At 36.1% G+C, this 26472-nt stretch overlaps 2 protein-coding genes and 1 pseudogene across 2 annotated transcripts in view; 1 reads left to right on the top strand and 2 right to left on the bottom strand.

The window, feature by feature from the left end:
* The first annotated feature begins 870 nt into the window (after positions 1 to 870).
* Positions 871 to 11951, top strand: LOC128202685 (probable flavin-containing monoamine oxidase A). Its single transcript, XM_052903739.1, has 11 exons — positions 871 to 3320; positions 6621 to 6807; positions 7194 to 7282; positions 7608 to 7785; positions 8015 to 8129; positions 8396 to 8553; positions 9163 to 9337; positions 9638 to 9738; positions 10735 to 10917; positions 11199 to 11386; positions 11692 to 11951. Exons 2-11 carry the CDS (start codon positions 6691 to 6693, stop codon positions 11861 to 11863), a joined length of 1476 nt encoding a protein of 491 aa, XP_052759699.1. The 5' UTR covers positions 871 to 3320; positions 6621 to 6690; the 3' UTR covers positions 11864 to 11951.
* Positions 897 to 2016, bottom strand: LOC128202678 (uncharacterized; annotated as a pseudogene).
* Positions 11952 to 16230: 4279 nt separating the features above from the next.
* LOC128221032 (voltage-dependent calcium channel gamma-5 subunit-like) overlaps positions 16231 to 26472 on the bottom strand; it is a 58849-nt gene continuing 48607 nt past the window's right edge. The window contains exons 2-4 of the mRNA XM_052929438.1: positions 24619 to 24711; positions 19818 to 19958; positions 16231 to 18917 (exon numbers count right to left, since the gene is read on the bottom strand). Coding sequence (XP_052785398.1) covers positions 18376 to 18917; positions 19818 to 19958; positions 24619 to 24711 — 776 coding nt within the window. The 3' untranslated portion in view covers positions 16231 to 18375. The remainder of the gene's footprint in view (positions 18918 to 19817; positions 19959 to 24618; positions 24712 to 26472) is intronic.

Below are 26472 nucleotides of genomic sequence, written 5' to 3'. Positions count from 1 at the left end.
CTCACTTAGTGTTTATTCACAATGGATTTCTGCATATAAGGACATAGAGTATAGGTTGTCGTGTCCTGGCTGTAACTTTCCCTTGTATGGACAGATTTTAAAATAACTTGCCACATGTGTTTAGCATACCAAGATGAGGTGTTGCGTGCAATAGCCGTGTCCCTACCTCCAAGGTCAAGGTCACACTTAGGTGTTTATTCACAATGGAATGCTGCATATAAGGACATAAGAGTATAGGTTGTCGTGTCCGGGCTGTAACTTTCCCTTGTATGGACAGATTTTGAAATAACTTGCCACATGTGTTCAGCATACGAAGATGAGGTGTCGCGTGCAATAGCCGTGTCCCTACCTCCAAGGTCAAGGTCACACTTAGGTGTTTATTCACAATGGAATGCTGCATATAAGGACATGGAGTATAGGTTGTCGTGTCCGGGCTGTAACTTTCCCTTGTATGGACAGATTTGAAAATAACTTGCCACATGTGTTCGGCATACCAAGACAATGTGTCGCGTGCAAGACCCGTGTCCCTACCTCTTAGGTCGAGGTCACACTTAGGTGTTTATTCACAATGGAATTCTGCATATAAGGACATAGAGTATAGGTTGTCGTGTCCTGGCTGTAACTTTCCCTTGTATGGACAGATTTTAAAATTACTTGCCACATGTGTTCGACATACCAGATGATGTGTCACATGCAAGACCCATGTCCCTACCTCTAAGGTGAAAGATACACTTTGTGTTTATTCACAATGAAATGCTGAATATAAGGACATAAGAATGTAGGTTGTTAAGTACGGGTGGTATTTTTTTATGTTCAGAGGCAATTTAAAATAACTTGCCATATGTATTTGTTTCATCTTTAACTTTTCATGTACTGACCTTGTTCATAGGTCAATGTCACATTCGGGGGCATTCGTCACATACTGTGACAGCTCTTGGTTGGTTTGTAAAAGGAGATATTGTATTTTCACATTCTTTTGTGTATAGATCCCACATCTTCTTTATGTTTAGTTCATGCGATAAGTAGTCTTTTCTGGATGATTTGCGTTTGTAGTGGGATTCCATCGTTGGGAAAGATTCAATGTGTTTTTTGACAAAGGTGACTCTTTCAAAATCTAGCTTGTTGGCTGAACTTGAGGTCCCTCTTCTATCACTCTCAGCGAATGAACCATGTTTTTTCATTGCTAGAGTGTAGTATATTACTTTCCTATTTATATCTAGTGTTCTGGTAAAAAAAGTCCTTGCAAACACGTTCTTTTCTGTCATTATGTGTGAGAAAGAATTTCTGTGATACTGTTTTCTTTCCTTTGCCTTTCCAGCTTGGTGTGCCTCTTTCAACCATTTCACAAATGAACTGCTTTTGACGCTCATAACTATCCAAAGTGTTATACAGTGTAAAAATGCCTTCCCTTTGTTCCTCTGTAAATTTATCACCACATTTGAGCGTACATTTTATACAGTTATGAGCCTGAACCTTTTTAGCTGCGAATCTTTTTCTAGTTGCAGATAATTATTCTTTCCCTTTATTATTTTTTTTTTCTCAGGTTTCTTTTCCATTTTTCATTTTATCTTTCTGCTTGAAATTCTTTTCTGGACTTTGGTATGATGCCTGTTTGTGTGGGGTGGTTTCAATATGCATAGTCGAACTGTGTGACTCATCATGATTGATATATGAGTCTGATTCAACAAGAGGTGAAATTATGTTTATTTATAGAATGTCAACATGATCCCTGTCGTCATTTGAATAAGATTTTACTCCATCGTAGTGTTTCTGTCCACGAAGTGCTAAATAAGCGAGGCAAATGATTTTGTTCATTGCTTGCTCAGGTTTGATCTCATTGACTGGTGTTGATACTGAAGTTTAATACATTCTTACAGTGCTTTCTGTAATGTTTGCCACTGCCAATGGAGCAAAATCTGCTATATCTAAATCCCACTGACCATTTGTCTTCAACAAATCAACGTCTCTAAGAAGCGCTTCTTTAGAATTGCCAATATGTTTGGCCAAAAATGACATGTATTTATCAGCATTTTCAACTGACCGTTTAGATTCTTCATTCTGCGAACAAATTGGTAACACATACTAACTATCTTGTCAAGAAACTAAAAGTTAAAGATGAGCACTTTTAGATGAAATCGGAAGAATACAAGTTACCAAACTATATTGAATATAAACATATTTGTATTAATATTGTGCTTATTTTGTTTCAAGCATGTTTCATCAGCTATCGCTGTATTGGTATAATAGCATTTAAAATGTTGAGCATAATAAGAAAAACATACTTTTATTTACAGGTGTAGCCATTATGAATATATCACGTGGAGCTTGTTTTCTTCCTCAAACTGATATGAAAGTAATTAACTGCATCTTACGTTGTTAACACTTTCTTTGCTTGTTATCTCTAAATGGAGGAAACAACTGGCCATAATTAGATATTTGATACTTGATATAAGCATCTGGATTGTGTATTCATTCTGGTGCAAAAATGTACCAAGTAAACAATTTTTATTTATAAATACTTTTGAGTACGTTCTCTTTCAAAATACAAAAAGGCACCATGTGTCAAATGGCGCTTTGTTGCATGACATTTTTTAAATTTTTATTTCATAACGTATGTGCAAAAAGGTACCATGTGTCATATGGTACATTTTTGCATAGATTATTCATCACTTTGTACCTTTTTGTAAACAGAAAATGAAAGATATTCACTTGATACCTTAATGTTTGTTTTCTTTATATCTTTACACTGATAGTAATGTATATATAATATTTTCACATTATGAAGATTTCATAAATTTACAATGAAATATGCCTGACTAGGGTTAATGAAATGTCAACGGGCTAGTGTCTCGAAATCGTTCAAATACAGTTAACCTGCAGCCCAGCGCATTTTAACATCATGAAACACCCTCGAAATGTTAAAATAATATATTTCACTGAAAAAATAAATCGAACCACAACCACGTTTATTTCTGTATATCGATATGAGGATGCTCACTTGCCCATTTCTTAATTGCTGTACGCAATTATTTGCACGTTCCCAATTAAACAATCCTAATATTTTCCCGTCTTACCCTCTTATAAATCAATTCATCACTGAACTCAGAGAATCTTATTTTTGATTGTTGTACTCACCGAAGTCCACTTTTAGCATTTTCCGACATTTTGGAACACTGATGACTCTCGGTCGAAGCAGGGTTGAAAATGGTCAGGGTCAAAAGGTTAAATGACGTCACCAGAGTTAAAGCTCTTGCCGTTCATGAGGAACCCGTATGACTCTAGTCGGAACTCGGGTTCGTCGTGAACTTAGCCAAAAGCATGTAAGTGAAGAGTAACGTTTGTATAGATTTGAAATGCGACGTTTTAGACGGCGCCCTGTTGGACCGATTTGTATGCAGGTGGCAGAATAAAACATACTACATATTTCCCCCTGTAAGAGCATCTAGTGTTTATGTGAAACTAAAATAAACCAGGGTTGTTCGTTGCCTGAAGAGCATGACCAACACATAGAGATTACTTTGACCGATGGCATTATACACATTAACAATGTTAGCGTTGTCGTTGGTAATCAATAGTTTTGATGCCTTGTAGGCTGAGTCTTTAAATATTGTTTGCACATCGATCATGATTTTTACATGAATCCTATTGATTTTTGGGTGTGTATATCAAAGGTCAAGACCACACATCTCAGTCTCCGTATTCTTCTTTTCGTTTAAGGTTGCCACTATAAGACTAATTACATAGTGTGAACACCAACGGCAATATTCCACGAGTATCTGGTGAAATATTAACTTTAGGGGTTCACGAGGTGAAATATATTGAGATCTTACACTATAGCAAACATTTTTTTCCTTTTGTTATATACCTAAAATGTGTGTAAAATAATTTTTAATTGTATGTTTTGAGAAAAGCGCGCAAATTTGTATGCAAAAGTAACATCATTTCGGAAATGACTTGGTTGATAAGGACATGAGAATAGGCTTAAATTAAATTAAACCAGTCAATGATATCAAATTGACTGATTGAAACAGTGCAATACCAATTTTATTTCAACGATATTTTTTTTTATAAACTACCTTTAATAAATTAAAATCTTGTATAGCTCGAAACAGTTGTCATTTGTACCGCACTGAAGTGCATGTCCTATTATTGGATGCGTTTACTTATTTATAAGCGGCTCTAATTAAACTTTTTTTTCAGAAGAACAATGATAAATTGTAATGATTGTTATAATTAGATTTGTAATAACCTTACTTTAATTTATTTCACCTCTCAGTGACTGGACCAATATGTTATTTAAATGAAATGTCGTTTATTTCCAAATTACATTATGATTGTTATTATAAAATTGAAAATAAAAGAAATATGAATGGTAATGAATTTGTTGTCAATGTATATAGTGACAGTGCTATACTCAATAATGTATGAAATCATCAGCTGCTTCTACAACGTGTAAGGTCTGCCCGCGCATCTGTACAGTGTGTAAGGCCTGCCCGCGCATCTGTACAGTGTGTAAGGCCTGCCCGCGCATCTGTACAGTGTGTTAGGCCTGCCCGCGCATCTGTACAGTGTGTAAGGCCTGCCCGCGCATCTATACAGTGTGTTGGGCCTGCCCGCGCATCTATACAGTGTGTAAGGCCTGCCCACGCATCTATACAGTGTGTAAGGCCTGCCCGCGCATCTGTACAGTGTGTAAGGCATGCCCGCGCATCTATACAGTGTGTAGGGCCTGCCCGCGCATCTATACAGTGTGTTGGGCCTGCCCGCGCATCTATACAGTGTGTAAGGCCTGCCCACGCATCTATACAGTGTGTAAGGCATGCCCGCGCATCTATACAGTGTGTAGGGCCTGCCCGCGCATCTATACAGTGTGTTGGACCTGCCCGCGCATCTATACAGTGTGTAAGGCCTGCCCACGCATCTATACAGTGTGTAAGGCCTGCCCGGGCATCTATACAGTGTGTTGGGCCTGCCCGCGCATCTATACAGTGTGTTGGGCCTGCCCGCGCATCTATACAGTGTGTAAGGCCTGCCCGGGCATCTATACAGTGTGTAAAGCCTGCCCGGGCATCTATACAGTGTGTAAAGCCTGCCCGCGCATCTATACAGTGTGTAATGCCTGCCCGCGCATCTATACAGTGTGTAAGGCCTGCCCGCGCATCTATACAGTGTGTAAGGCCTGCCCGCGCGTCTATACAGTGTTTAAGGCCTTCCCGCGCATCTATACAGTGTTTAAGGCCTGCCCGCGCATCAATACATGTGTAAGGTATGCCCTTGCATCTATATATAGTGTGTACGGTCTACCCTTGCATCTATATATAGTGTGTAAGGTCTACCCGTGCATCTATATAGTGTGTAAGGTCTACCCTTGCATCTATATATAGTGTGTACGGTCTACCCTTGCATCTATATATAGTGTGTAAGGTCTACCCTTGCATCTATATAGTGTGTAATGTCTACCCTTGCATCTGTATAGTGTGTAAGGTATGCCCTTGCATCTATATATATTGTGTGTAAGGTATGCCCTTGCATCTATATATATTGTGTGTAAGGTCTACCCTTGCATCTATATATAGTGTGTAAGGTCTACCCGTGCATCTATATAGTGTGTAAGGTCTACCCGTGCATCTATATTGTGTGTAAGGTCTACCCTTGCATCTATATATAGTGTGTACGGTCTACCCTTGCATCTATATAGTGTGTTAGGCCTGCCCGCGCATCTGTACAGTGTGTAAGGCCTGCCCGCGCATCTGTACAGTGTGTAAGGTATGCCCTTGCATCGTTATAGTGTGTAAGGTCTGCCCTTGCATCTGTATAGCTTGTAAGGTCTGCCCTTGCATCTATACAGCTTGTAAGGTCTGCCCTTGCATCATTATAGTGTGTAAGGTCTGCCCTTGCATCTATCTATACAGCTTGTAAGGTCTGCCCTTGCATCTATACAGCTTGTAAGGTCTGCCCACGCATTCATACAATTTGTAAGGTCTGCCTGTGTATCTTTACAGTTTGTAAGGTTTGCCCATGTATCTTTACAGTTTGTAAGGTCTGCCCATGTATTTATACAAGTTTGTAAGATTAAAATATTAAGGTGCAAATATACAGTGTGTTAGGTCTGCCTATGCATCCCATGTTGTTTGTAAGGTCTGCCCGTGTATCTATACAGTTTGTAAGGTCTGCCCTTGTACTATATATGTAGATTGTAAGGTATTCCCATGCATATAGAGCGCAAGTGTTGAGAATATTGGTCAGTGCATACTAATGATGAAAGGAAGAGACAGATGGCACAAACGTTCACCACCTTTGAATTATGAAAGATAACTCTTATAAGATAAGAGTACTATATTTTGTTTTGTATCTCCCTTTAAAGCTTGTAAATTCTACATGTGTATTAAACCTTGACCCTTGTACTTTCAGTTTAGAATTAAGTTAGCAATGCACTATCTTGTGTAGAATATGATAAATATTAATGTTATCTTGAAATAAACAATAAGGTTATTTTCCTACATATGGATAATTAAAGGGAAATTGATCTGCGATTCACTATCTTTCTTTCTGAATGTGCTGAATATCATAATATACATATAAAGTTACTTGTTTCTGATGATCTTGTAATATCTATCAAGTTGAACGCAAAGGCCAAGGTTTAAAGCACATGTTTTGGACCTGCGGCTATTAAAGGCCTAACTATAGAACATGTCAACAAAAGAGGTTGATGTGGTGATAGTGGGTGCAGGTATAGCGGGACTGTCGTGTGCCAGGTACCTGCTGAAGAAGGATGAAACACTCAACATTGTCATCTTGGAAGGCAAGGGTAAGTTTTTCTCGGCTAAGATCAATTTTGCTGGTAGAGCATTAATACTGCCAGACTTTTTATTGGTGCATAATAATAATAATAATTTCTTCCATCGTTCGGGATGTTTAACCTTAGAGTATGATTGCCAACTTATAGAAATTATGTTTTGATACTGTTTAGGTGAGGTACTCATGTAATTATTTTTTAAATTATAAAATGTACTCATGATTTGCTTACCTTATTTTATAGTTTAAAGTGTTGAAAAAGGATCGTACATATACTTACTATGAATAGAGATATCTCAATTAATAACAAATCGATCATGTTTCCTTTTCATGTAAGACATACATATATTATGAAACAGTTCTTAATTATGAAATTGCGTGTCTCGCTTGTCATTTCTGATCGAGTTGGTGGGCGGACCTTGTCAGTTCCCCTGAAGACTGATGATGGCACGAACACCTGGGATCTTGGTGCTCATTGGGTTGGCAGGTATGCTCTCGATGCTAGGCAGAACAGTTCTTAAAAATGTTCCTTGTAGTTTACTTCATTAAATGCAGTCACATAATAAAGGCATTATTGTATAGTTTCAATTTTGAGAGTAGTGGGTGACGTAACTGTGTTGAACCATGTTGTCAATGACAACGTTAAATAACTAGCACGAGTATGAGTGAAAAGCACTGTAATTGTTCCGCACTACAGTAAAGGCATGGTGTAGCTCCGCAGTTAATGTATAAACACAAAAACACACTCTCGAACATGGTACAAGCCCTTGTATTGTTATCTACATTTGAATGTTCTGCCTTTGGTCTGCCAGGTGCCAACCACATATAATGAGGCTCGTTGGGGAGCTTGGGTTGAAGACCCACGAGCAGTGTATCCAGGGGAGGAAATTCCTGCAAATAGGAAAAGACAACTCTGTCAGGAGTTATGCGTCAGATATTCCCACATTACCTCTTTTGGACCTGCTAGATCTTGACAGAACCATGAAAAAGGTTAGTTATTTAAGAATTCAATAAAAGATTTACATGGTCTTGCATTATTATCCTAATACTCTTTGACATTCATGTCAAATCTGATCAAATGTGTGGAGAGCAAGGTTTGCAAAACGCTATGTATGTGTAGAATATATGTTAGAAGATATATGGTTAGAAGACTTGTATGTCATTTTCTTACGTTTTGGTTAAGTTTGTTTTTGTCTGTACTGTTTATTAAACCTAACAGTTAGACAGCCTAGCTCGAGAGGTTGACCAAAATGACCCATACAGCCACAAACGTGGGCCAGAGTTTGACCAAATGACCCTCCAAACCTACCTGAACAACACATGTTGGAGGGCTGGTGAGTAGAAACTTTAGTGTGTACAGTCCGCCAAAGATAATTTAAGGTTAACAAACACCAATTACAAAAAAAAACAGCAAATTAGGAAAATTTAAGGATGACACCATTGCAAAAGTCAACCTTTTATTTTAAGTATTTAAGGAAACCATTACGAAACTTAATAACAAAATATGAAGGAATTTCATAACATTCATATGCAGTGTAAATGAAATGTTAACACTGCTTGTAAATTCGTGTTATATCTTCATGTAGTCTCTATATTACAGAATCGAAAGAGTTGATGTGCATAGCAGTACGAAGTACCCTTGGTGTAGAGGCACATGATATCTCAATGCTCTACTTTCTGACATACGTGTCCTCTGCTGGGGGTCTCAAACAGCTCACCGAGGCCACACCCTATACTGCACAAGAATACACTATACAGGTAGCTCTTGGTTGGTATAGTAGTGGACAGACAATATAAAACAAGTAAAAGGTTGAAATTCTAAGCTTGCTTGAAGTGTATTCTATGACATGCGAGGCAGTCTTTATTGCGCAATACTTTGCCTTTGCCGTAATGTATATGTTGAAACTTGATCTTGTCCCATGTGTGTCATCTATGATTATTGTTTTAACATATCCTTTATGAATTGTATTGATTGGAGGTATCCCTGCTGATGGCCCTTAGACACTTTGTGAGACTGAGTGAGCCGGTGACCAGTAAGTAACTAGTGTGGATTTTTTTTCCGCGAAAATCGAGCGTGGAGAAATAGCGACTCGTTAAATATCGAGCCATCCGATCGAATTTTATGTAAACATATAATAAAAAAATTGGTCCTTTTATCCAGTTCGAGCCAACGAGGATATCAAGCCATGCGATGTGAAGCCGGCAAGTTTTGACTGTACTTATATTTACCATGTGACAGGGTGGTACTCAGCAGATACTGATGGCGGATGCACTAGGAAACCGTGAGCGAGTGAATGAGCTGGTGACCAGTATCATCCAGGGGCAAGATACCTTACATTGTAACTACTTATATTTACCATGTGACAGGGTGGTACTCAGCAGATATCCCTAAAGATGGCGGGCGCCCTAGGAAACAGTGTGAGACTGGGTGAGCCGGTGACCAGTATCAGCCAGGCTGTAGACACCGTAACAGTGGAGACAGGTCATGGCAATGTTTATATCTGCAAGAAGGTTGTCCTGGCTGTGCCACCTAACCAGATTGGTAACTTCATCATTGCTTTTTTGAGATAGTTAACCCACTGGTAAATGCAGCCTTGGGATAATATTTATTTACAAAAAATTATTGTGGTATTTCTCAACAGATTATTTCTATGGAGAAATGAGTACTTAGGATGTGAGGCCTTAAAAAGGTATCGAGTAAACAGGGTACAAGAGCTTAAGAATTGGCCTCAAAACTTAAACTATTCCTTATCTTAATATCCTTACATCATTTTATAATGTCCAATTTAACTGTACTAGAAAACAATCTAAAGAATTACTGATGTTGTTGTTGTTTTTCTAGGAAAACTGACATTGGAGCCACCTTTGCCAACTATAAAAAGGGAACTTTACAAACGAATGCCTATGGCAAATTATGTGAAAATCATTTTCACATACAAAATGGTATGAGAAAGCATTGCAGCAAATCTTCTCCATTTCCATTAGAGTAATTATGTCTCCCCCATTCCTGTGGGAGACTTTTTTGCCCTGTGACAGTGTCTCTCCATTTGTTCGTACATCACACTTTGTTTTATGCTCAACAACTATAGACCGCCTGAACAGGTATGCTGATTGGTCATGACCAGTGGATGGCCCCTATTGATTTTGAGATCATGTTTTCGCTCAATAATTGAAGATCCTTTAGATTTAGGAATTTCATAATTGGTTTGTCAGTTGGTCATGACAGGTAGATGAGGCCTATTGATTTTGAGATCAGTAGGTCAAAGATCAAGGTCATGGTGACATTAACATGTTAGTGATGAGGATTCATTGGCTGTCATTACGCCATCAAAAATGGTGCCTGCTCAATAACTTAAGAGTGCTTGCATCCATGAACTTCATACTTGGATCGGCAGGTTACTGTCCTGACTAGTAAATGACTCCTATTGATTTTGATATCAGTAGGTCAAAGGTGATCCAGTGACCATGAGGTGAAAAAGCAGTGGTTTCCGCTTAATAATATACAATCCTTTGGTTCCAGGAACTTCAAACTTGTTGTTTGAGATTTTAATGACTAGTGGATGACCCCTTTTTCAGATCAGTAGGTCAAAAGTTAAGTCCGCGGTAACCTTTATTTAAAAAACTGATTTTAGGTGGCGACCTTAGGCTGAAAAATGGTTTCGCACAAGATAGTATGCCAGATTTTAAGATCAGTAGGTCAAAGATCTAGGTCACTGTTGGTTCGTCTGCTGTCTAAAATTATAAAATTCTTCTCAATCATTGATTATTCCTCAGCATCGACCACACAATGGGGGAGACAAACGTTTTTTTAAGCATTCTCTAGTTTACGGTTGTAAGCCTTTTTATCTCCCTTTACTCTGTTAAAAAAAAATCCATTTTTAAAATATTTATGTTATAAATTAAAATGAAAACTTCCAATGAACGTATGTCATTTGACAGGCGTTCTGGCGGGAGGAAGGGTACTCTGGTGAGAGTGTGACGAGTGGTGGCCCCTGGACAGCGGGGGCAGGCTGCATTTGCGGCCCCTTGTGCTTTACATTTGATGACACTTCAGCCAATGGTGACCCAGCATTGGTGACTTTTGTTACAGGGGCTCAGGCTGTTGAATGGAGGCAGCAAACAGTTAGTTATTTAAAATAAATCAGTTCATTTTATCAATAGTTTATCAATAGTGCTAAATAATGCTATAAATAGAAATGATATATTCTTATAGTTCTTATATATTCTCACTTATCGGTGAGAAAATGTTGATTCAGCTGGAATTGATGTAGAAGCAGCTCTTTTTATGCAATAACAACAGCATTTGGACTAGTACATTGTGGATTTTTGTAAAATGGTGCATAAGTTGATTACAATTTCCAACTGAAAAATAGTAATACTGGCATTTACATCCAAACTTTAAGGCAGAGGTTCGCCACAAAGCCATACTGGAGACATTGTCCCAGTTTTTCGGTTCCCGGGTTAATGAGTATGTAGACTGTCGAGAGAAGGACTGGGACGAGGAACCGTTCTGTGAGGGGGGACCAGTCTGCACCGCTGCACCAGGGGCCATGAAGTATTACGCTGATTGTTTGAGGAAACCAATGGGAAAGTAAGGAACAGCACATGCCATCATTACTTTTGTAGAATCTGAACTTTTAATCATGCTTTGAGTGTATTATTATAAAATGTAATCACGGCAAAATGGAGTTCTATTTCCTCATTAAAAAATGTTAATTCATGAAGTGATAGTCAGTTACATGAAATGCTGTGTTGTAAGTCCAATATTTTAGGTGAATATGAAAACATAGTTCTCGCCATTTCTATATTCAGAAAACATGTTCATGTACGTTGCATAACACATGTAAAAAGAAGGTGTTTGTCTCCTTTTTTCTGTTGCACTACAAATTATTTTAGTATCCACTTGGCTGGTACGGAGACTGCGACCGTATGGGCTGGCTACATGTCAGGGGCCGTGCAGTCAGGATACAGGGCCGCTATTGAGATACTGGCCAATATAAGACCTGGCACCGTATCCCAGGAGGACATTGATGAAAATGATAAACCATTTAAACGGAGCAACTCGTGAAATTTACGTTTAATAGGTGCCATGACAGTACATGTGTAAGTGTTAAGAGTGTTGTAGTATAAAATGTATTAAACAATTTTATTCATAATTGTTTGTAGTTTGATTTATTATAGACATACAAATGGAACCAAAATGTACAAAATATACATTTGAATTATTCATGTAGAGATTTTGTCGGTGACGGAACTTAAAATTATAATGAAAAAAATGAAAGTTCCCTACCCAGCAAATCTTATATTCTGCTTTTAAAGTTATACCCCTTGGGTTATACTGACAATGAAGGCGATAAGTTGGAATTGCTGTTGCTGATCTTTTTATCTATCTGTCTGTCTGAGTAAATGATACCCTAGTCTTGAGCCTCAAATGGTTTTATTACTGGAACAACTGCATGCTGGATACAGTTGCCATGGGGCAAGCCATAGAAGTACATGAAAGATCGTAGTTGGCATCTACTTTTCAGTTGCAATCACCATTGTGTCACTCAACAGTAGTCTGTAGAAACTTGTTGAGTTTGAGCTCAGCAAAACTATTGTTCATCTTGCTATTACAGTGTTCAACAATTTTATATAGAAACTCATTATTTAGTACATGTATGTATGTGCATCTTTTGTTAGGAAAGTACTTTGTCCTTTGAAGTGTATGCAGTTTATGTGAATGACTGTCTTTTCAGAGCATGGTATTTTTTTTAACTAGGTCACAGGGTCAAAAATAGGAAGCCTTCTTAAGATGCTACATGTTCCACTATAGTCAACTGTTTGTTTATCCAAAGGGCAATTTTTATGAACGTGTGCACTGTCTATATCAAGATTTTGGGGGCTTTGGAATGCCCTGTAGTTTCTTTGACATTTTCACCACTTGTTACTCAATCAGCAATATTGTCCGCCGTATTATACACTTTAACTCTTGTGTTTTAGATTGACTCGCGTGCCCTACTGCCTCCCTACATCTTAAACGCGAGAAAACATGTGATCAATCCTTAATAATGTACGGCCTCAAGAGGGAAGCGCCGGTTCTTGTGTTTTCCAATATTTAACCTAGAGTCCTTTCATAGCACATTAATTTAAGTCGAACTAGATTTAAAATTGTCGTAATCTTTTAGAACGGAATGTAAGCCATATTCCGTACAGAAGATAAGCAGCATCTTCATTGATCTAATGGCATGGCCAGACAAGAATCCCAACCAGACTTGACCTGTGTTTTAGAAAGGTTTAAATAATATGTGGTCAAATAAAAGTCAACAGAAGAACACACGACAAACAACAACAATAGGTCATTTTTGTACCTAAAAGTAAAATTGATCATAACCAATCATAAACATGACAGTCCATGGTCACAAGGTATGTTATACCCTTGGGCAAAGAACTATATTGGTTTTACCGGACCAGGTGGGAGTGGTCTAGTGATATATATGTCCGCCTGTCATCCAAGAGGTTGTGGGCTCGATCCCCACCAGGGGTCCTTTCTTACGACCACTCGAAATGGGCACTAGTAATGGTTTCTGCACAGAGTGGGATTCTATAATCGATCTGCTTTCGTCATTCTCGAGATAGAATAATTTCGTATAAACTAACGTTTTTCAACGTTCACTTTTGCGTTGAATGTTAACCATGGACCATGTACACCTTTCTTGTAAATCCTTCATGTTGACCTATGTTCACTTTTCATGTCCACCCTTTATGGCTGAATTGTTATTGCGTTAGAAGAAATGTTCCGCACAATGCGGACTTTTGTACAGCATAAGTAGTTGACATTGCTCCTGGCACCTCCTTATTGTCACGTTTTGCATACGACGAGCCCAGTTCGTGATTTGGGATGTCGGATGTCCGCAATCTTTTATGACTGAAGCACATGATAAAATTAGATTAACCGTTACAGCTAGGAAACAACATCACGTTGAATTGTACTTTGATGGTCGATCACTATTAGATAATAAACGTTCCATGAGGTTGCTATTTCCCATTTTCTTTCAGCTCATATGTACACAAAGTCATAATGTGGAGGTATTCTGATCGGTAACTGTCCGCCGCGGGTTATTAACGTGCGCTTATGGACACCAGATGACGCGTCTTTACCTAGTCTTCGTGGAACTTAATTAGAATGTTTGTTCCATGACGTCTAGGTCAAAATATGTTTAGTCAGATATTTTATTAATGGGTAAGTATTCGAAACACTTATCAAACTCCAGAGGCTACATTTTTATCCAGTGTTAATGAAACTTGTTATTCATATATGTAGCTCTAGGTTGATCTTAAATTTGTGTCATGCCAGGTTAAGAAAAATTGCAGTGTGTTAGTTTTTTGAGAAAATGCTGACACTCCAATCCCACAATTTATTAGTACACATCCTACGTTAAACTTTGTCGCAAAATTGCCTTCTAAAGTTAATGTTTAGTTCAATTACGATTACAATCAAGAGGTAGTCAATACAATGAATTTTAAAAGTAGCTCTAAAAGTTGATATTTTCACACCTTAATTTGCAGTGAAAATATCAATTTGATTGTTATTTAACTGATAAAACTATCACTATATTTCATCGGAAAGCGTGTAAGAAAACCTTATAGGCGGAAAAGGTCACGTTTTCTTTCCAATTTACTTCAAACCTTGGCACGAGATTCGCATTTATGAAATCTAGAGAGATCATGTTTGATAATCGTTCTGTCAGGTAAAAAGCTAGATAATTAGCATAAGGGTGATATTTTCGATCCAATCTTAAAAGCAGTCTTATTGGATTTAGGTCAATACGAAGTAAAAAATGCTTAATATATTTGTCAATTTTTTTCAACATTAGAATCGTGTCCAATCAGTCGAATCTTAGAATAAAACTTGTTGGGTAGGTCCGTTATTTTCAATGCTGCGAAGTAAACAAAATATTCTTAAAACGAAAAACAGAAGTGTTTGCGAGTGTTTGGGTGACTTGACCATTACACTTTACCAGAACATTACATCATACACCGACTCCATTTGCTACAACTATGACCCCAAAACAGACATGTAGGGCATTCATTTCATATTCTATTGTTTGTTAAAGTTCCAAATTTCTGATCACTGTTGTGTTTATGTTGTCCTAGTTATCTACCATTTAAATTGAGTTGTCCTTTTATTCCATGTTATGCTGACTCACCTACGTAGAATTCGTTACGAGTCACAGTTTCTTACCCTCTATTTGAGGCATAGTTTATGGGGGGGGGGGCGGGTCGCCAATCCCCTTCTAATAGGGCTAACGTCCTGTTGCTGTAATTCATATGACGAAACTCCTGGGGCCATGATTACGAACAGTCTTAAGTCCAAGTCTAGACTAAGGCTCAGAAATGCACTTCGATTAAATTAAGAATAATCATCTTTATTACATTCGTTTTAATAAGATAGAAGTGAATTATTGAACAACTTCGAATAGTAGTAATACAATTCAGTATACATCATCACCAAAACTCAACTAGAAGGAAAGTTGCAATGAAATGAAGATTAGCAGTTTTGCCACTTCCGTCTGAACCTAGACTTGTGACTGTACGTAAACATGGCCCCTGACCGGCGCTGTTGCGGGGACATCTCCCTTGTAGCGCTTTACGAGCGGGGTAATCAAAGCCCGGGTCGGTCGTTCCATCGTTAACTTGTTCAGCTGACCGTATTAACCATTCTAAGTTTATCATTTTTAAATATTAAATGTTGTTGCATGTAAATTTGTTTGTAAATAAGTACATAAGTTCACAATAAACTATACGGTTCAATAGCCGTGTATTTGCCATTGCCATGCTGTAAAAATGCTGTACAGGACATGTGTATAACATTAACAACAGAAGCAATACACGGACCTTTTCTTGTCCTTGTTCAATTTCCCCCTCGAACGTTTGAAGACGTACGGACACTTATGGTTTATGAAGATTTCCCTTCCTTACAAACTAGATCATATAGGTGTTTTTATGAAACATAAACATATATTAATATAAAGTTTTTCATAAAGAAAACTATGCAAAAAGCCCCTAACCCTGATGCCAATAAAACCCATAAGCCCCGAATGTCGTGACACCGTAAATAACTGATCATGATTGATAACAGCAGCACCTGTCCATAGAGAGGTAGGTAGATGTTGATGAACCTGTTGGCTGTTCGATTACACTAGCTGCAATAGACGGTGCGGAAACAGATCTAAACCACAATTAACGCTCTAATGCAAGAACGCCGTAAGTGCATATGCATACAGGAAACGTTATGTGGTTCTTGCAACTAGTCAACATTTACTTGTTTATACCATTGTAAGCGTATTGTCTCACAAATGTCATTAAGTAAACACAACGCTTCAATTTTTTATAATCAATATTATAGTTTACTTGATTTCAATATCAATAAAGAGTTTGGATCTGAAGCAAACCATGTACAAATCTTACAGATATGCCATAATCAGGGGCATGGGGAGGTCTCGCACAAAATGAAATGTAATGAAAGTCTCGTATAACCAAAACATGAGCAAAAATGAATGCATGTACAGTGTGCATACTGAGACATATAAATGGATTTTTACTTTAATAAATAAGCGAAAACACAGAACTTTTTCCTTCCACTAACATGCGTCTAATAGCCAGTAGAGTTGTTTTTACAGACAGCTTATAAGACCCCTTCGTTACATACCACTATAAATTAATCTTCAATTGCAATTTACTTAATGTAGAAAAGTTGTTGTTTGCATGTTACTTTCCTATTTAATCGTTTAAATCAATATCATATTTTTATGTATTTTGATGTTGCTCTGTTTAATCCACGTACCGAAAATATAATAAAAAATATAAAACGATGGGTTTAGTATAAAGGTAATTCCAACCTCAGCCGTTGTAAAAATCGCAAATATCTAAGTCAATTATGTTTCTTTTGAACCCGATTATTCATAGTATGCGAAAACAAAATAAAGCTAACTCATGCATAATCCGGAGGTCGGTGGCTCGAAACACTCGGCACATCTTTTTATTCAGGTTAACATTGAAACCCATTTGAATTTTTTCTTGTGTTCTTGTGTGAACTTCCATGGCAAGTTTTTTTGAGAATCCTATAATGCATAGTCAAGATACAGCCCAGATAAAGATCAGATCAAACATTTGACCTCTAACCTTGACCTTTACCTTTGATGTATAGACATTGGTCTTCTGAAAAACAACTCAATATATCGAGAACCTATGAACGGTTTATAGGTCCGTGACTTTGATAACATGACTAAGCAATTGAGACAAAAGTTTGTATAGCAAACAAGCAACAATTCCTTGACATGTTTTAATTATCAAAACATTGTGATTGATGTACAGAAAGGTTTCGAGAAAAATAATTTTGTCAGAAATTTCCATTTAGACCACTTTTTGACAGAAATATAAATTACTTAACTTGTGAAAATTCACTTAAACATGATATAGTATGTTTTATACATAAAAGTAGTTCTTGCAATAATTATTTGATCCATATGAAGAGATATTCATAAATTGTAGAAATAAATCGGATATTACACTATTTTATGTTCATCACCCAAGCGGGAAATTGTATAAAATTAACCAAGATTTCCTTTTTTTAATTCCTTCAAAATCTTAGTGCTGTTCTATGAACATTAAAGGTTTTAATCTCTCCTTAACTACGGTTGGAATTACCTTTAAACGGTGAACACATCATACAAGTGTCAATCTATTGACTTTTTCATTCTCATTTTAACTGTTTTTATAGTGCATTATTCGAATTTCTTTATTTTAAAAATACTTTTACTAGTCATTATCGATGTGGAACAAAATACTATAAAGGTCTGCAATTTAAATCAAAATAATTATTAACATACATTTCTGAAAAAATAACGACACGGTTCCTTTATGTACAACACTAAACTAATTCACTTTCTTATACATAACAAAATATTGCATGTTACATAATAATTAATAAAGCATCACTACCAATACTTGGTGTATACAAGAAAATAGTTCTCGTGGAAATGTGGATGACGTGTGAACAGATATTCATAACTATCTTTTGGCGAAAATACAAAAAGCGATTTTGGCAAGGACTAGAATGAAGTTCATACACTAACAATGACAAATGTTACAATTGTATCTATATGGCACATTCTGTTTATACCTAAATATATCAATCTCTGTAGAACATTGACGTGTTCGCTATTCAAAAATTTAAGGGAATAAAAAAGTACAACACTAAAATGAGCCTCCTCAAATTAACATTAACACAAATCAAAAAAGTATTTGAAAATCTGAAAATTAACAAAGCAAAACACCAATAAATAGACTAAAATGCTATTTACATTTATACAACCTTACCTAAATTTATATTGCTATTAGATATTCATATCTACTATAAAAAATCATGATAATGTCTCTAATCAAATCAATAAATCATGTGGTTATTTTTAAGCACTCCCTAAACGTACCAAGCACTACACACATTTACATTCACATGCGTTCAGAAACCCAAGTTTTGAACTTTTATATGATGGCACCAAGTTTGAACTATATCATTGTTTCATAGAAACACTGTCATTATACGGGCGTCGTCTTCCTAAGGTAGTCTGCTGATGAAGAATACAGGTTTTCCCTAGGCGCATGAGTTTCAGCTATAGTGGTCGTTGACAAAGCATTCCTAGATGTATCATTTGGAAATGAGTAGTTTGATAGCTCATGCGATGCACATGTAGTTTCAGAAATAGGTGTATATGTGTAGTAACTTTCAGATCTACTCAGTGAGGTGTCTCGTGATCTCTCACGTGACTGAGATCGATCACGTGATTGTGGGCGCGAACGTTTGTGACGCCAGTGTTGGTTGTTTCTGTCATTCGCATTTGCCTCAGACTTAAGTGCTTGTAGTCTTTTCTTCTTTTGGGCGTTTTTGTACCTAGTTATATACAGGTATACAGAAAACACACCCGACATCTCAGTCAAAGCAAACGAGCCCACTGCCATCATAAACGAAGATCCGTAATTATATAGAAATTGCACGTCCTCTAAAGAAACTTTTGGCTTGTTTCCCACTTCTTCTGTAATACTGCCTATGTAAAGAATTATCCCAACTAGAGTGCACAACCCTGAAACACAAAGTTGCACACAGTGAGGGTTAAACGTATATTGTATATTATTAAGGGCTGGCAGCGATGCAAAAGTCGTTTAAAGGACCAACATTTTAAATGTTAAAGCAATCAATTTCTATTTAGATTTGAGGTTCACTATTGAACAAGTATGATTCATATATATCCATTGCAACATGTGACGCTGTAATTAGTAGTTTTTTACGAAAGAACATTTTATCAGATTTCAAATCAAAAGGCATTTACGGTTTCCCGGAAATGTCTTCATACAAAAAGAATATGTACATGAGTCAAATTTATCGGAACTGCCCAATCAACATTGTCTTGGGGCTTTGTGTTGATTGCAGCTATTTTAAAAAGATATATGCATTTTTGTAACCCGAAAATAAATTTCATCTACTTTTTAAAATATTTTTTCTGTATAACTTTCTTATTTGCCAAGATATCATCAAGAACGCTCAGAACAGTGTTAAGTATGTAGTCTGGGGTATTTTGATATAAAAACGAAGAAAAAATGTCGACAGACTCTTCCGAAATAATGTGCATGCTTTTTGATCCAAAATCTGATAAAATCTTCTTTTGTAAAAGTTGTTCAACTCCTTACTACCCCAAAACATGACACCAAAGATCGTTTCTCAAAACTGAATTAAACATGAACTTTTTAAACGTTTCAGTTTTTGACCTTCCCCACCCACTTTTGCATTGTGACCGGCCCTTAAAACATGCTTAACTATTATCTATTAACTGGATCAATGTAAGTTCTGTGGAAAGGAAATCACATGTACACGTATATATGCTGCTACAACGAATGACATACAAATTTAAATAACCTATAACTTTCCAGTTAACCATTCGTTCCAAAAACATAATTTTAAAACATGATATACATTATAGACGTACCTGCTAAAACAAATAAGATACCACTGACGAAGGTAAGGTTTTTCTTGCCGGACTCGCAGTGTCCTACGAAGCAGACTGTCCCCGCAATAAGCAGTATGACCAGGCTCGACAGGGGAAACCAGGTAGAGCGTCGCATTGTCACTGTAAACAACAACAACATGATTTGATAACCTTTGCATTATCTGTGTAAATCCATTCAGCCGTGACCTCGGATTTTGATGATTCTTGAAAATCGGATATTGCTTTAACAAGTGCATTGGGTCTTGACGAATTACGACTGGTCTGGCTTCCGACATTTGCGAATAAACTTAGCCAAATGTGATCGTCAATCTATCAAACTAAGTCTGGTTGTAATGCCATTTTGCACCGAAGAGACCATAATTTTTACCGTCTTAACAACGGCTTCGACGATTTGAACTTTTCATAGAGTTTCGTTTGTAACCTGGCTATTCTTGTGAGCGTAGTTGAAGTTAACCCATGCAAACAGTATATGTATGGATGTTTTGCGGGTTAGTATTAGTTAGTTTTATGCCGAAAGGTACGCCAAATCGCTGCATTCGGCACTCGCTTTCTATGATATGTGATATATTGCACCTGATTCAAAATTCAGTTGGCGGATTGGTGCGGAGTTAAAGCAACGTCCATTTAATGATTCAATGCCTTCAAACGCTAAGTTTATTTTCAAACGTTATATTAATTATGATATATGTTCTTTTATTGTGGCAGACGAAAGGATAAATCGTCCCTATAATTCTATTTCAGCTCGTTAACTGAGATTATTAGTTTTCAAATACCACTCCCCTAATAGTGTTCTCTGTTTTATTGTGTCTGAAGACCAATCATTGGCTGCATAGTTAACTTGATAAAAAATCCGAGCTTCGTCAACATTTCCTTGTTCATACACTAGCCGCCAAATTGATTGATAAAAAAACCAACTGCCAGGGCCTCGTTGATGGTCTTTGACATTGCCAACGTTTCGATATTGTTTACCTGGTATTTATAATCGGAAAAACATATATCTTATATCGTTCATACATAGACAGGAAATTGTGTCAATTGCAATATATCACCGAAAAGGTACCAAAGGTTATATTTCACGATGGTGCACTTATAAACTTGTTATGTTCATTGCATTTTGTAATCTGAAACGATTTTTTCTCTGTTATTGTATGCATTTAAAGACTCTATAAAATGATATTTACTTTTGAAATGAATATTTGCCAAACAGCATTCGGTTTATGTAAAATCAAAACCTAGTTCGCGGGGTCAAATGATTCAAACAAGTTGTTTATAATTGGTTTTATATTCTACAACTTGGTCAGAATGAGGTCCTATATGTTACGAAATGAAGGTAAAATTTATGTGTTCCTTTTATTTCAGACCAAACACTAGACCAGATGAAACGATATAATTTTGACACTTTCTTACTCTAAGTAGCGCGTCTATCTTTCAATATCTGTTAGCCTTGAGCATTGTGTCTTTATCCAAGATCATAGTTATAATTATGGCTATAAGGATTGTCCCTGAACTTTCAATTTTATTTTTGCTATAAATTTAAACTTGAGAGACACAGGAGAAGCAAACTCCTGCTTCAGTGTTCTTGTTTATCCCCAAGATCAAATAAGCACCACATGAACATGATAAAATGTGTGCCTGGAAAAACTCGCTAATATCGGCCACAACGAATCAAAATTGAGCCAAAGGAATATAATACACTGTCAATGCCAAAACAAAATCGCAGTCAAATTGCTTGTAATGAATTCCAGGTACGATTGTTGGACCATAATTTAGTTTCTACGCAATAGTGTGACTATGGCAATTTTGTGTGGGATTAAATGTTTCCTTCAAAGTCTGTTCAGTTTTACAAAAGGTAATTTAGTGTGAAAATTAGGTCAAATTAGATCATGGGTCAATTTAAGTTGACAGACTGTTACTGGGTCAAATTATATACAACGTCCTTTGATGTTATACCTTTATATTTAAAGCTTCACTCTCACAAATTTACCGATTTTACAACTTTTTTATTTTTTGTCTTGGAATGAGCAAATTTTTGCGTAAATGTTTGAAAACCAATGATGAAAGACTGCTGACAAAAAAAACAGATCGTAGATTTTCATATTTCCGTTCGAAAATTAATGTTACTAACGGTTTCAGAAAAATGCATAAAACATCAATATTTGAACTTAGATATAAAAATCTGCGGTCTGATTTTTTGTCAACAGTCTTATATAACTGGTTTCTATGGATTTTCGCAAAAATTGGCTCGTTCCAAGACAAAAAAATAAAAAAGTTGTCAAAACGTTCAATCTGTGAGAGTGCAGCTTTAAAGCACATGTGTGATCAGTGAGCCATATTCTTTGTTTCGTTCGTTCATAGAAGAATGCTCCCAAAAACTGACAAGCGTTAAGGCAAACTAAATACTATATCGGTCAATTTCATCCTCCGATCGGAAACGTGATTAATGAAAGCTATAATTCACAAACAGAAATGTTAGTACATATCCCCTATTGTCGACAAAAAGAGGTCAGGATGATATAGATTTTGTGGCAAGAATATTAAGTTTCCATGAACACTAGTGAATCAATTTCATAAAAGATCCGAGACAACGTAATCTCTGCATACTAGGAAAGTTGAAAAGACTTTTGTTTCGTCTGCAAAAATATTCTTCAGGGAAAATGGATGAATTGTCAGCGGCCGGGAAATATTGGTATATGAGATAATTAAGCATTTACATTAGACAAATTACATCCTAGCTATGGCCTGTGTCATGCAATCACTGGGTAACGGTTCATGGTAAGTGGTTTGAAGGACAAGACACAAAACGTACCGAAAGTTGTGGTTGTATATGGTTCGATGTTATGCCAGTACAATACATACATTCCTTTCAACAAATTCAGTTGTTTTAAAAAGCTTTTCAATATTAACGAAAAACACATTTTATAGCTTGTTTTGAATGAAATCGTTTGCAACAATTTATCCAGTCAACCATGTTTTGTGACTTTATGGTGATATTATGCTTCTATTTTAACACAGCGTTTTTGGATTTTTGTAACTAGGAAGTCAATTTAAGTCATTTGTATAAACTTATTTTTTAATAATATTTTATTCGAATCTATACCATGAAGACAACCTTATAAATTGTTGATTGGATGACCTGAAACATTTGATACAAACATATTGCTCTACCCTTTATTGTACCAAGACATTTTGGAAGTGTTTGTTTGACTCTTAGAAAAGACTATCTCAAAACTAAATTAAAATTCACAATTTTGAAACATTCCAATGGTTTGCCTTCAACAGCCACCTTGGTTTTGTGGGAGAACTTTTGGTGAACGTGACGTTTGCTAATTGAATGCTTCCAAAAAAATCCGAATTTTAAAATAAGGTGATTTTCTTTTCGAGATCTGCTATTTTCTGCATCATCGGATACAAAGGTTCATTATATTCATATATGGATCGAGAGAATCAAAATTCAGAACGGATCGACCATGCGTGGGTTCCTCAAAGGTGTTTCAGTTGATGTGTGATTACAAATGTTCCTGTGAAATGTTAAGCAACTCCTACCCTAGAACGGCAATACGAGTACGACTTCCATTGTAGTTGATAATGGTGATTGCATTGTGAACATTGACTGTAACGTGTTCATTGCCTTTACTATTCTGATCAAGTTTAATAATTGTCACAGGCATTCGAAAACATTTTTCGCAATTCCCATTCGATAATTAAATTACAGATAATATAACAAACGTCTACATAGATGTATTATTAAAACATCAACGAAAATATACACTTTGTCATCTCAAGGGTTTTGAAATAATTCAAAATGGACATGTATTGGGTATATATGTATTGGGTATATATGTATTGGGTATATATGTATTGGGTATATATGTATTGGGTATATATGTATTGGGTATATATGTATTGGGTATATATGTATTGGGTATATATGTATATATGTATTGGGTATATATGTATTGGGTATATATGTATTGGGTATATATGTATTGGGTATATATGTATTGGGTATATATGTATTGGGTATATATGTATTGGGTATATATGTATTGGGTATATATGTATTGGGTATATATGTATTGGGTATATATGTATTGGGTATATATGTATTGGGTATATATGCATACATACAACTACCTACGTCCGGTTAAAGTCTTCAGAATCGAATGGTCATCAGCCTGATAAATTTAATAACTAGAAGTCCCGCGATGCGCCGAAACGCGGTTTTTCATATAGGCAATGAGAAATTATAGCAAACTAATTTCTTGTATTAGTAAGAAAAAACAGCAAATTTTCTCTTTTTTAACTTCTATGAAAAAGTTACATAACTGAAAATTACTCTCGACAAGTGTTTAGTTTCTCTGCAACATTCATGCTTAGTGTTATGACCTTGACCTTGACTCTGACCCCACATATGTATTCACTTTCTTAACTAAAATTTTGGGCGGAACTCATTTTCTTATTCGAAGCATCAATGACCTTGACTTTGATCTAGCCCCCTTCAAAATTACCTACACACCAAGTTTATTCACAATTCATCATTTCTAACTGAAGTTATTGGTCGGAAACCATTTGTCTACTTTAAGTAACCTTGACCTTTCCCCCAACCCCTCAAAAGCAGATCATTTGGTATTTCCAAAATAAAACTATTAATAAATAATTTAACGATAAATGTTGGAATTGACATGTACTCAGTGAGTGCTAAGCTTAGACAGCGTGATATTAATAGGTATTATCTTGTCCGTTATTATTACCAAATAAGTAGATGAAAATATTAACTTACATAATATTGCATCGGTTTGTGGTATCCCATCTCTGTCGTCGTTGACGGTGAAGTACTTTATATATGTGCAGTTCATTTTACTGGTGTCTTTTGCTGAAATAAAAAGAAAATGTAACATTAATTAGGATAAATAAGTTAAATAAATAAATAATAAATCATGAGTTTATGATTCTCGTTGTTTTTTGCCAGTTTTCTTTTCCTTATTGTATTTGTAACGTTCTGCTTGTTTATTCATCTGATATAAGGTATTTATGTTTGGATTGCTTCAAACATTTGTCCTGTCTTGAAGGATGTCGTTTGTAAACATTGTTTGTTTTCATTTTCAACGGAAAACCAGAAATACTTTGTAAATCCAGTTCTGCGAATAATTATAACTGAGGAAAGATTACATTTAATGCACGAACAATATACCAGACAGCACTATATGTTTTTTTTTATCCTCGCAATGTTAATGCTGTGTTACATTCAATTCTAGTATTAGAAAGTTTCTGTCTATAATCTGCAAACAAAGAAAGGCAAACGTGGCTCATCTTCTTCCAAGGATCATTTATATTTAAGGAGGAAGTGAATAAAACGGTTTGAACGAGTGCAAATCCGCTGACGATAAAGAACTAGAGCACGTCCCGCGACACTGATTACAACATTATATTTTCCAGCTCGCTATCTCGTCTTAATTCAATGAAAGATTGATTAGTTTAAAACATGGCATCAGTAAGGATGTTTAATTTGATTTCAAACGATGTCTGCTATTGATTCATAACGTTTCACATCGACACTGACTGTTCATACAATTGGTCGTATAATGTAAATATTCTTGGTTTTGAAGAAAAACTTGAGAACTTAGAGACATTTAACGATCACTTAGGGTATAGAGTAAAAGAAGGCATTCTAAATTGTAAATAAACGCAATAAAGACGGGATCTTTACTAGTTTCTTGTCAATCCCGTTCCGATCATGATTAAAGAATACGTAAATATTTATTTTCATGTGATATTTCACTTAATATGTTTAAACCATGTGGTAGTGTCTTTAAGCTTCATTTCATCCGCTGTTGACTTTGAATTCATTAACTGTCACTGGTGACAGCAATCCAATATATATGACCAAATTACTTTTAGTAACTCGCGAGAGTATTCCCTTTTCAGAACAGCTGGTGTTTTTAAAAGCATTTTGGATGTTTTTTGCAGGCCGTTGTTTAACACATATCGAAGTTGAAATTTTCTGTATATCAAGCATTACAACTTCTAACGTTTCTTTTACACAATTCTTCCTTTGGTGTACACTAACTGCTTTGTTGCCAAGTTTAGGCACTGACATTCAAACAATTCACCATAAGACTACCAACAAAGCAGATTTAGAAATGCATGTGACTGCAGTGTGCAGTCTCAATGTACCATACAAATAGCGTTTCCTTTCCTTTTTAGTGTGGTTACAATGTATAAGAACATGTCGATGGATATAAACATCTTGTATCATATTTTACAAAGAGTGGATCAAATGTTGAGACAAAAACAAATCTTGCTGATCAGGCTACAAATGGTACGTTTGCGCTCTTAAAGAAAATAAAGAGACTTTCATTACCGATAATCTAATTGATTTTTTTATAAAACAGTTTTACCAATATCATTTTATGAAAAGTGAAATAGGGGTACATTTTAGAACGAGTTCGATTAAAATTTTATAAATATATATTAGGAATGAAAAAATCGACACCATCATACATGATATTTGGTGAACTTAATGTGTTTTTTCCTTGTATATGTTTATACTAAAACCAGAACAATTTCATACTGGACAAGAATGATTAAAAATAATAATGACAATTAAACATCTACTAATTTAAACTCCAAAATT

Source organism: Mya arenaria, chromosome 2 (genome assembly GCF_026914265.1).
Source record: "Mya arenaria isolate MELC-2E11 chromosome 2, ASM2691426v1".
In the NCBI taxonomy this organism is placed as follows: Eukaryota; Metazoa; Mollusca; class Bivalvia; order Myida; family Myidae; genus Mya; species Mya arenaria.
This window is presented reverse-complemented; position numbering and strand designations above follow the sequence as displayed.

Bases quoted from the DNA above. Each gene is read 5' to 3' on its own strand.
- LOC128202685 (XM_052903739.1), top strand. From the start codon at position 6,691: ATGTCAACAAAAGAGGTTGATGTGGTGATAGTGGGTGCAGGTATAGCG. The intron at 8,130-8,395 runs GTGAGTAGAAAC...TCTATATTACAG, and splicing joins CAACACATGTTGGAGGGCTG to AATCGAAAGAGTTGATGTGC. The intron at 9,338-9,637 runs GTAACTTCATCA...TTGTTTTTCTAG, and splicing joins TGTGCCACCTAACCAGATTG to GAAAACTGACATTGGAGCCA.